The 12,776-nt window shown below is 37.1% G+C and overlaps 1 protein-coding gene across 4 annotated transcripts in view; it reads left to right on the top strand.

Annotated features, from left to right (window-relative positions):
- Window positions 1-12,776, top strand: part of LOC100367766 (voltage-gated delayed rectifier potassium channel KCNH8-like) — an 89,311-nt gene that overhangs the window by 65,687 nt on the left and 10,848 nt on the right. For all 4 annotated transcript variants that reach the window (XM_078009156.2, XM_085496148.1, XM_085496147.1 and 1 more), the window contains exons 2-6: window positions 8,635-8,868; window positions 9,202-9,336; window positions 9,605-9,792; window positions 11,809-12,049; window positions 12,265-12,422. In XM_078009156.2, coding sequence (XP_077865282.1) covers window positions 8,635-8,868; window positions 9,202-9,336; window positions 9,605-9,792; window positions 11,809-12,049; window positions 12,265-12,422 — 956 coding nt within the window. The remainder of the gene's footprint in view (window positions 1-8,634; window positions 8,869-9,201; window positions 9,337-9,604; window positions 9,793-11,808; window positions 12,050-12,264; window positions 12,423-12,776) is intronic.

The raw sequence follows: 12,776 nt of genomic DNA, 5'->3' as shown, positions 1-12,776 counted from the left end.
TCCATGCAATTCGATAGTTATACATATATTGTGAGTTAGATGTCTGTCACCTGCAATTATTTTCACCTTGTTTTGCTGATTTGTATCACATCAGTAAGCAACATAGCCAATTTATTTGCCGTAGTATGGTGAAGTATTAGAGTAAACAAACTATTAATATATATAATATGGTTAGTAGCAAATTTAAAATAAATGAATATTCAAAAGTATCTCGTCATTATTTATCTTACACATGTACCTACATGTATACCTGTGTCATTATAATATTGGCCTGCATTGCTTAGACATGCCTGTTTAGTTGATTAGTTGTACTGTAGAAAATATTGATGACAATCCGATCTAGTACGCAGGAACAAGAGGTATCAATCAGATTGTTGTCTCGGTATTCGTGGCAGAGCTTGACTGAGCGGTTGAATGCACTTTTCGATTCAGTAATGGTGATAGGTTACGGTTTCTCCGATCAGCATGTACGTCGATATATGTGTTTGATCGATTCATATGTACCAAGTTTGCGGTGTTGACTAGCTACGTGTGTAGTACCAGACAGCAGCAACATACTATCGAATCTATAACTTGCTGGTTAATCTATATGTCAAGTAAAACAAAACACAGTCTATATTATATTACATGCAACTTTCCCCTGTCTGATATAAGCGTCCGTACGATTGATTCTACTAGCTATATGATTTTTCATGCCTATCACGGAAAATATTTAATTCAAGAAATAGTCCTTTTACCATTGAACCTTACAGTCAAACACATGGACCTTTATTGTCTTAGACAGTCATGTTCTTTAAATCCCATGCCAACGTTGAATTTTTTTTTCGAAATCTTCTGTCAAACAGTTCTGAACTCAAAGTGCCAATTATTTCACGAAGCCTGTGTCGTGCATGGCAGCTTAGCAGACAGAAAGGGCTTCTTACCATTGGCTTTTCCGTGAGTAACTCTCAATAAACTCGGCACGCACAAGCGCTGCAATTAGGGAGATCACATAGGCACCCGATGATATAAGTCGTCAGAAATCGCATACGAAGCCGTAAAATGTATAGGAATATTATACGATGATCTTTCAGTGTTGTTGTCACTGAAACATGCATTTAAAGTTCAAACTGTCGGTACATCTGTAAGAGAGTTGTAACGATAGCCTTGGTGTGTGTCATGTGTAGTCCACGCTGTGGCAATCACGTGACCATCGTACTTTAGGTGTCCACGCATTTCGTGTTCCACAATACGAAATGCACTCTGGGCAATAATATATACTCATGCAGGGGGGAAATAATAATTTGACATGATACAACTCAACTCGAAAAACCATTAACCTAATTACGCACGACTTTTATTATAAATTAATCCTAGTACGAGTAGTTCTTCTTTTGATGCGAATGCATATTTACTCTATGATACAATGCGCGAAACTGAGTGAAAATGTGCCGCCATGGCATGTATACATATAGAAGGGTAGTATTGAAAGAAATTCCATTGTAAAGAATCTCAAAATTGCTGTGTTTGCTAATCTATGTTAAAACAGCTGACTGTGCTGATGAACTCGTGTACAAACAAAATTATGACCCTCCACGTCGTAATTTGAATATTCGACCGTGTGTACATTTCACAGTGTATATATAGTTTTTTCATTTAACACATTTTGTTTTTAACTACTATTTACTATGCGTTGTTATTTTTGTTTTGTTTTAGACATTAATTTCTAAAGGAGTTAATTAGTTTCCGTCGAAAGCAAGGGCTTATATTTGGGGTGTCATTCTTTTATGCATCCGTACTTCTATCCGTCCGTCAATTTATCGGAGATGTTCCAAAAATTGAAATGTGATCATTGCATCAACCATTTGCCAGGCAAGCTTGAGCCGATTTCATTTCAACTTGGCATTGTAATCACGTGTGGTGTATTATGAATGAACGTCGTTTTGTTTTGTGGTTCGAGTCAAAGCAGCCGACTGGCGCAATTTTGTTCGTTCTGTTGTTTCTCAAAAACATAATGCATATCTCTGGTTTGTATGTTGTACAGGTGAAAAATGTATGATGAGTTAAATATTTTCTTTCAATATTTGTGTATTTTGATAAAATTTAGTCGACTGATGGCCATTTCCGTCAACAAATATTTCTCCCAATATGCCTAGAGCGATTTTATTCAAACTTGGTATGGTCTTGTAGTTTGATTGAACAAATCATTTTTGGATATGCCTTGAATTAATTTGTTGAAAGTCGGTAAAAAGACAAGATATCTTATACATATGAACAATGATTGATTTATTCATTAACCTTTGACCGATTGGCAGCCCGTTTAATATACACAAACAAGATTCGAATATGGCATAATATGTTAATCAAGTGTGCAGTTTCATTTAAACTTTGTGTTGTCTAAATACTCGCGTCCTGGTTTAGATAATTTATGTTTTCAATATGATTCAAAATGGTCGATTGGCGGTCATCTTAGTTTTATTAGTATAGTATAGGACGGAAAAATATCATTAAACTCTACAGTATTTGCAGCACTAACTTCAATCGACACGTTTAAATTGGTAAATTCCAAGAAATTGTCTTCATTCACACAGAATCTATCCCATTTCCTTGGGGGTGTATGGTATTAGCTCATGCAAGACCACTCTGAACAAGTACAGGGACTGTGTCATTGTTAGACTCATTGTGCCCCAAATATGCGGATTTTAAAACGAGTAGCTTCGCCACAAGCGTCATTGTAGCTCTCACAACTTTGATTGCAATCTGAAAGTCTGTGATCACATTGTGTATTCTTGTCAAACCTTGTTTTGGTACACGTTCAGTGAGCAGTAAGATCCTATCATGTAGGTAGAAAAGTCAACATGCTTAGACGAGAAGTAGTTTTCGCCTGTTTGCCAAATTTTTTGGATCTTATCAGGGCTAGAAGTATTAGGAAATGTAGGAAAGACGGAAACAAAACTACGTATATCTACGTCATATTTACCATTTTGAGCAACCATGATAATGCATCAGGAATTAAATAAAAGAAGGAATAATAGAGATGTATTTCTCCGGGTATATGTAACTGAAATGCCCATGCTAAGATTGTTATATAATATAAAGAGTTCTTTTCCAACAATAGACCCGGTGATAGTCATCATTTGCCGTTTGTGTCATGGACTACTTGTCTGTCGTATATTTTACTATAAGAGAAAAATAGTTTTGACTAATCTAATTATCATTGTGTTTTATATTACACCGTTATAAGAAGTTATAGCTTCTAATGATTCAACAATATGCGCATCTCTGGTCAGGGGATTTCACGGGAGAATCCATCTTATAATTGTCTTTCAATGTGTATATGCGGCATATTCTGCAATCCCTAGCGGTGGGTAAAACATCACTATTGTTGCTTTGAATAATAATGAGACTTCCGTAAAAAACGTTTCTCAGTTTGTTTTATTTTCTTTGCTGTAATGGCTATTTTAGTCAACGATACAGCTAAACCCCTGCCGGTTTCGGTGAAGCAAAGTCTAGATTTACTCCATCAAATACGACATTCATCATTCTCACGCCTCTCCACTTTATTACTCTCTGTAATTACAGTTCTAAATCTATGGCCACCGTGGGAGTTTGCTTTAGCGATTCAGCCTAGTTTCTTAAGTTGACATGTTACTGTTTGATGCAATTAAACTCGATGCTCGAATTTGGTTACCTCGACCTCCGCCGACCCTACGCAATGTGTGATGTGCGATAATATTTTTCTTTTATAATTCCCTTGAAAGTAATATAGCTACTCGGTCAATGATTTATATGCAAGACGAGAAAATAGTACGAGCTATATCGCGGAACATGTACACATATAATTATACGAGGGAATATAGTCTTGAAAAAGTTAGCTTGTGGTTTTTTTAATCACTGTAACACGATTGATTTTAAAAATGGCACATGTTGTTGCCATCAGCTTTTGAAAAAAAAGAGTATGTCCTGTCTCCTGGTACCAAGGGTATTTAGAGACTGAGAGAAAGAATCGAATTAGTCCACTGCTGTTCAGCATCCCTGATCAGATATCTCGGTCTCAGGTGGGCATGACTGTCCAGTGTCCTATTAAATCTTTCCTATCAGAGATTGCTTGTTAAGTGTATGCTCCCGTCGTAAGAATAGCTTGGTTGCTATTAAATCACCTTGATGCGCGGCATGACGAAAGAAAGCACCTGGTTCCCTCAGGAGGAACAATGCAATCTCCTCCTAATCTGATACAGGATTACTCTCGACGGAAACTTATTTTCAAGAATATTTTTGTAAAGGGCATTATGGTTATAGTGTTGATGCATTTTTGAAAAAAATTGAGGAAGAATATTTGCTTTTGTTTAGCTCTGAAGTATAAACTATACATGTAGTTAGAGAAGCTATTTACGTTGTTCTTAGACTGATTAGAAATGTAAGTTTGTAGAACATGGAAATATGGTCTCAAAGGAGCCTTTTTGTGAAGTGCTTCTCGAGTGAGTACTAAGTTTTACTGTCAAATTAAGTCGTGAATTAGGACGAAATCACGCTAGTGATAAAATAAATTAATATTTATTACCTGAACATATACATCATGATTTCTAAGCCTAGTAAAAGTTAATGCGTGTGCGTTCAAATGTATATTTATTGGATACTTTCGAGAATTAACATTATTAAATGATAAGCGAGTTGTACTTGAAATCAACAGTTTTCAGAAGGATGTTATTTGGGTCATCTCTTTGTGCGGGTAATCTTTGCTCCTCCGGAAACATCAACTAGGGTCTAGTTTGTCTGTTAACGTCTAGTTCGCGTTTTATCTGAATGTTTCCTCGTACATTCAGTAGTCACGTCTTTCCTGCTGGTGCTTGTATTGGTTCTTCGCTCTGCGTTGTAATATGTATTTCTGTAAGTGTACGCAAAAAAGAAACATACTACACGCTGGCATACTTGAGAAATTCGAAATGCATTACGTAGTCCACGCGCTAAACCCAATGCTCTTAAATTGCCTAAAGGGATATTCACATTGTCAACTTTTTTCTTGGAGTATTTTATACGTTGCTTGCAACCACTTGAGTTATCTGTCCTTTGGGTATATAGAGCGTTGCAATAAATGCATCTTGTCAGATAGTGAATGCCCTGGAAAATATACTTGATAGCATTTCGATCTTCTGTGTGATGTAATCGCTTGGCATTGCACGGAGTGGGCACATCGATCTGGATTGTTTTATCCATCTAGTACCATTATATATTACGCTTATCGCTTAAGACATTCTCGGAATACGTGTGCCAGTTAAATTGATTTTGTTGTTTGTAACCAATTTCAGTAATCTCTGGCATATTGACACAGTGTCTGAATCTACATCGTGCGGATTATTTAGCATCTCTGATCCCATCATGGCTAATATTTTTCCCCGCAGTATGTACATCTTGCATGACTAATTGATAAGTTCATAATTGCTGTTAACAAAATGTCATGTTCATCATTTTCTGAGATTACCTCTGTGAATTGTTTTGGGAATTTGTGTTGTTATATTGTTCATTGCTAGTCGTATAGTATATATGCGTCATGGCAGTTCAATATATCTAGCATGCATAATTAATTAGACGTTAGACTTTGATGAATGAAACCTATTACATGAAAATATGACCTTATGAAATTCTGAAGGGAAATGAAACTCAAATGGGAAAATACAATATTGTTATTTATGCTATTGGCTTCGTAGATCAATCGGTCTACCTGCGTATTACAAAGCAAAGTTGTCAATGTTTCACTTTGTCCTTGTCCACTGAACGCACAGGCACTGTAGTATATCGCTAAACCAGGTAGTATGGTCACCATATCTGTTTATCTGAGTCAATCGGAGCAACTTGCAGGATTGTAAGCGAGTACCTACACAGCCCTAACTTCTAATAATCAAGCCAATGCAGTTTATGTTGACTGGCAGTTCATATTACTTTAGCTAAGCGCTTGTAGCTAACCAATTGAGTTTGCAGTTATATTATTGAAGGTCACACTGTCACAAACGCATCAACAGAGGGCGAATTTTAATGAACCGTCAAGGTCAGCCGCATATTCAAAATATTGTCTCGTTGTAGGTCATACGGGTCATGAGTGACATACAGCAAATATCACATATACTATAAGCTTGCCAATACTGCTTTGCTCTATTTGAAAGGAATAAGGTTGCAATATGTCTCGTTATCGCAGTACAGCTTGCCTGACTTGTACGCTTGACAAACCACTCAAGGCCGCATTCGTTAACGTGAAAATTTTTTATCAATAGCGACAGGTACTCTAACACTTAGGATTACATGCCGTAACATCCCCAAACACGTTTAGTAATCGGCCTAAATTGAAGCGTAGCTACGGGCATACCACGCTTACAGTGCGTACCATGTCGCAACTGTCCTAATCTCATCTAACTTACTATATTAATGGAATGTAATTTAAAAGTCGAGAATTTTTATTTAAAGGCACCGATGATTCACGAACAGTTTCCCCACATAAACACTAGTACTTTCAGGTACAGTATTCAATTAAATCCACAGACTGTCATGTCAACAGTGTTAAAGCCTCACATTTTTAGCCGCATTCGGGTGAAACATTATCATCGCAACATCGGACGAGGAAATTTTCAAATAATTTCTTTCCAACACACGTGGTTTCGTGTGGATGTATATTACACATGTATTGTTGTCGCGCGAACCCGCGAACCCGCAGATGCGACTCCGAGTCTAGCGAGGCGTGAATTCTGAACGTACCGTGCGAGGGCAAACTTTAAGTTTCAATCCACTTGTATGAAAGGTATGCATGCCAGGTCGCTTCACTGTAAGTGATAGATCACCGTGATAATAATGTGACGGGTTCCATGTACACGACTCATCAATTTCGTTTTATTTTCTCGTTTTAGCTCAAGGACGTTCAACCGAACACGGCTATCCGGGAGTTGTTGTTGACATTCGACTTGTTCCTAGATTGTTAGATTTTCATTGCGTTTATTAACTAGTAATTGTTTAACATTAGTAAATAAATCCAACTACTGTGTTTGGAAAAAAGACATACATGTATGAGCATAGTGTAACAAAGGAGACGTGAATTTGTTTACTGAAAGACGTGGGCCCAGATTACACATCCCTAACACGTTGATGTTGCTGATAGAGATTTGTTAGTTTTCAACCTGCGAACATATATGACCGTGTTTTCACTTTCAAATGTACATTCGGCTGAAACTAAGTAGTAATGCAAAGAGTGTCCACCCACTTCCCCTGAATTGTGTGGTACTTATCGATGGTCTCCTCCATTTGTTTGCCGCATACTGTGCTCAGTTTTAAATGATTTTAATCAATGAACATGTATTAATCCATGATACAACTGTTAGATAGCAAAACAATGACGAACGTATACACAAGACGTGAACGTCTTTGAATTCGTTCGAGTAAAGTGTGTTCACCTCTCTATGTCTCTCCCTGTCTTCAAATTTCGAACTCCACAAAAAGAAATCACTAAGACTAGCAACACGAAATTCTATTCATGTCTGTATTGCGGAGGATTTAAGTCAATTATCGGCGCATTTACAGGCCCATTATGTACGTGATTACGACTACGGGACGTGAAGGCGATCGTCACGCCGACCTGTTATTGTTTTCAGGACTAATTAATGCACACATCGATAATCGCACTTTTTAAAAATAAAATGCATCTTCACCGGCGACGAGCGTATTCTTAATAGTTTTATTTTTTAATATGGATGTTTTTTCTTATATATAACTGCATATCGACGTCTTGGCACAATAAATAAGCCATTATTAAGCAGCGGTTATTGAAAGTCACTGCGTTGCGCCATCAATCAGTTGAGATGCGACATGATATTTTTTGATCCCTTCGGGTTTCATCCATGCAAACTGCGCCCTCAGCGTTTATCGTCAAGCGCAACAGTGTATGGTATATTACTTTAAAACAACAATCATAAAAAAACGTAGCTACATTAGTATATAAATTAATTTTATTTTTGTTTCAAAGAAATGCTGAATACCTAGTTAACAAGGGGGAAGAGCATATAACCCGACACATACCCCTTTTGTGACAGGCGGCATTTCCGGACATTAAAGGGCGGTGGTCGTTGCGCCACGTTCTGTTATTGTAAAATACATTGTTCATTCAAATGAAATTCGAGCACGCGCTGTGCGACGACAACTGCCTTTTAAAGTCTCTGCTGTCTCTTATCTTTGAGCCCTAATACCACGTGTTTGAAAGACAGGGCAGACTGTACAATTTATTTATAGCGCTGACTGAACAGTTAACATGAATCAAACCCAGAACTTCTCTGGTGCGAGGGAAACACCCCTATCATTGTACCATCGCCCAGGGTCTCCACTTGCCTCTTTTACACATCACCAGTTGAATATTGGTGGTTGATTCAAGACAATTATCGTAGTCTATATATAACGGAGGACAGGATAGCGTGTACATTGCGTGTACGCTGCGAGTCTAAAGACGCGATGATGCGTTATCAAGGCTTTAATTGCGTGCTATTCTGTCCTCAGTTGTATCACATAAGTCGATACTGCAACGTACTGTGTACTCTCTTGTGAAGAAATTCCTTGTGAGTGAAAATAACGACTCCTGAATATAAATAAAAAATAACCCCGGTTTTCTTTTTCATTATTTTATAGACAGCAATTTCGTCCTTGGCAATGCCCAGGTTGCAAATGGTTACCCTATCGTCTACTGTTCCGATGGATTCTGTGAACTTACGAACTATTCTCGAGCCGAAGTCATGCAAAAAGGATGTGCCTGTAAATTCCTGTACGGCGCGCAAACCGACGAGGACAAAAAAGAAGAGATTGAAAATTCACTTGAACATAAACAAGAACTTAAAACGGAGGTCATGTTCCAAAAAAAAAGCGGTAAGAATAGAATATTATTATTTACAGACCGTTTCTCTCTGCAATATCATGGTAATCAACTTGAAGACAGGAGCATAAACACGTATCCCATAATACTCATGCTTCCTGGCCTCAAAACCTCTTATAGGTCGCTTGTCATTCTACAACCTATACGTGTTCATCAACATACAAACAGTATCAATTACAAGAAACGTTACATGAACCCAGCCATATTGCAACTTCAACACGCACACACGGATATGCAAATAAGCTAGCACATTATAACTTGACTTTAAATGGTTGCTCATACGGTATCCCAACACGCCATAATTCTTAATATTCCTGTTTCTACAGAAACTCCTTTTTGGTGCTTACTGGACATCGTACCGATTAAAAATGAAAAAGGAGAAGTAGTTCTTTTTCTTGCGTCTTTTAAGGATATCACGAAAACGAAAGTAACCAACATGGAAGAAGACAAAAGTAGCGAAGGTAATTCACGCCATTTTCTATATATCAACTAGTGCGCAACGCACGTGATTAGACACCTGACTATAAAATTGTGCCAATATAAATTACTCCTGCTCAGTTGAAAAGTTGTTTTTTGAAATTTGAACATCGTTTATCATTATAAATGATTTTTATTAACTTCCGATAGGGAACGAAATCTAAAAATGCTTTGATTGCCCAGAAATAGTTTAATGACATTAAATGAAAAGAGAGTTGTTTAAATATTTTTTGTTTTCGTTTCGCCCTGCAGCTGAGTTCAGTGACGATGAAGAGGAGGCCATTAGGCAAAGATATCTTCGAGGGCGTGGAGGTAAAACACCCAACGGATCGGGAAAACAGTTTAATTACCAAAGACGACGGAGTCGAGCAGTATTGTATCACTTATCAGGGCATCTTCAAACAAAACAAAGGAAAAAAAGAAAATTAAATCTCAGTAATGTAAGTGACGTGTACTTTAATGGCATCGAATTCCGGTTAGAGTAATCATGCAGATTACGTCGACTTTTGGTTGAAGTAATCGTGCATGTCCCGTTTTTTTGTTCCGGTTTGGGTAATCATGCTGGTTGCGTCGACTTCCGGTTGGGGTAATCAGTCGCGTTGACTTCCGGTTGGGGTAATTATACAGGTTGCATTGACTTCCGGTTAGGGTAATCATGCAGGTTGCGTTTAATTCCGGTTGGGGTAATCGTTGCGATTTCTCCCCGATCGAGGGGTTTGGTAATCAGACTGCACCGACCATTTAGAGTTAAAAGTAAAAATATAATTCATTAATATTTGTTTTGCAAAAGTATTTGTTTTCTAGTAAAAAACATAATAGCGTGAAAAAATACATTTGCGCTTCTACTATAAACTATTTATTTAGTTTAACTATTTAACATAATTAATGCATGTTTGGCTTATTATTATATTTAATATATATTAACTATTTATAGATCACCATTTTTAGTAAAACTCGTCATTCTACTTACGGAAGATATATAGCTGATTTTCACTGTTATCGCAAGTATTAACGAGTCCGTATAATGTTTTTTACCCCTACACGTGGCAGACAAAAGCACATAGGAAGGTACAACCTATACAATCTAGCGTTTTATCAACGGTTTGATTCTGGGACTAACTTCCTGCTCGACATGCGATTAAGTTTTAAATCTATTACAGTTAATTGTGTGTTGCATGTTCGTGTGAATATATATATATATTTAATTTTACTAACAATCGGACTCCCAGTTCGAATTTTGCTCCAATTTGCACGACACAGATGGTCCATGATAAGAAAATACATTGCATGCATCTCCATTCAGTTCAATTGTCACAGATTGCATCCTTGCCATGAAACACCACACGTATACACTTATACAAACTCAAGAACCTTCGGCATCAGGTTTCTTTGCCAATGAATAATTTAATCGAGATGCTTGTGTTTCTATTCTGCTATCTAAATAATTTATCTTTGCATACTAAATTCTTCAAAGGTAAACGACACACCGAACTTTGCTTTTAATTTAGTTATTTTGTACTCAATAAAACTAAACTAAACTATACTCGGTAATCGCCGAGATATTGATGTATTTCCAGATTTACTGTGGGTCCATATTAGGTACAAAAGCCATATACAAAGTAATACGCCCAGGTTAAAAACAATACAATACATTACAATTATGCGAGAATCGACATTAAAAGCAAATGACCGCCGAAATCTCGTTGAAAGCTAGGAAGTAGCGAGGCTTGTTCTTGCTCTTCAAATAGTGTTTCATTCTGTACCGTATCGTGTCCACTGTTCCCCTGAGCAACGTAGCTATGGTATTTGGAACAGTGGGGCAACGACGGGAGAAAGAATGGCACACTACATGAGGAACAAAACAAATCGCGTGGCTCTCTCGTATCGTTCTCAACGAAATCTCGGCAGCCCCATTTGCGAATAAGGCCTATTTTAAAACCTGTACTTCGACTTGTGAAGAAATACAGATCGACTCTCAAACATACATAAATACCATATATGGGTATTGCTGTATTTGGCGTTATACGCATGCGCAATGTATCCTAATTATTTCCTTGTAATTTCTGGCTACCTAATTTAAATATATGCAACTCAATCAAACGTGAAATTGTTAAATAAGTCTGGAACTATGTCAAGAAATCAATAATTGCAGCGTCAGAAGGGTTTCGTAAAATCCACGTTATTTATGAATCAATTAAAACACGTTGTTTATGACATTGCGTATTAACTATGGAAAATTAGCTTTTAATCACGTAAAATGTTGAGAATAAATGAGCTACATAAACGAAAAAAATACTTGGGCACTTTTGCATTCGGATATATCCAAATATAAAATATAAACAACGTGGTTTTTACAAAAAAATTTAACTTAGACTTAGACTTAATATTAAAAATACGTACTTTATTCTCTATCTGACTATTAGTAACTTGTGACCTTTTTTCACCTGTTCCCACAGAACCTCCTTGCTCCTACGAAGAGGTCAACCTTACCAGAGTACAAACTAGCAACTGTGAAAAAGTCTAGATTCATTCTTTTGCATTATAGTACTTTCAAAACGGTGTGGGATTGGCTAATACTTTTAGCAATGTTTTATGTTGCCATTGTCGTGCCGTATAATGTGGTTTTCTACAAGGAAAAAAATACGGATAGTACAGCTATTTATACTGACCTTATAGTTGAATTCCTTTTTATATTTGGTGAGTAAATGATATAACTAAATGTTGTTCTTTATTTTATAATGTGTACCTATTTATGTACTAGTAATTCAATTTACTAATTGATGTATTAAAGTATGTTTCATCTATTTGCATTTACCAACAATATTGACCTCATACTAACCGCATATTTCGATGCAACAATTCGCCTTTGATGCGTATAGTTACATAGTGTTTTCATGGTTTTCAATCAACAGACATCGTTCTAAACTTCCGCACAACATACGTCAGTGAGTCGGGCCAAGTTGTATATACACCAAGGGCTATAACTATTCACTATCTTAAAAGCTGGTTTTTTATTGATCTTTTGGCTGCAATACCTCTTGATTTACTTTATTTGGCAAAAATCAATACGGTGAGTAATAATTTCTTTTTTCTGTGTTTTTCCCGGATGCGCTTCCAGATACACTCGAGCGGATAGTGTAGTGTATAGACTACAATGGCCGTCGATATCTCGCTGGGAGCGAAAGAGCTGCGAGACTTGTCTCAAATCGTGTACCATTCACTTCCGTCATGGCGGCCACTGTTTCGTGTAACTATGATATGTGTAAAAAGTGAACGCGATGAAGGGAAAGAAAACGCTATTGTAGGTGCAAAACCAGTCTCGTGGCTCTCTCGCCTCCAACGAGATCTCAACAAGAGTTTTAACACCTATTTTGCTGATTTGAATAGCTGGGCCTTAGACACGAATGGCCGCCATTTTCTCGTT

The sequence above is a fragment of the Saccoglossus kowalevskii genome, chromosome 22 (assembly GCF_978046115.1).
Source record: "Saccoglossus kowalevskii chromosome 22, keSacKowa6.1, whole genome shotgun sequence".
NCBI lineage: Eukaryota > Metazoa > Hemichordata > Enteropneusta > Harrimaniidae > Saccoglossus > Saccoglossus kowalevskii.
This window is presented reverse-complemented; position numbering and strand designations above follow the sequence as displayed.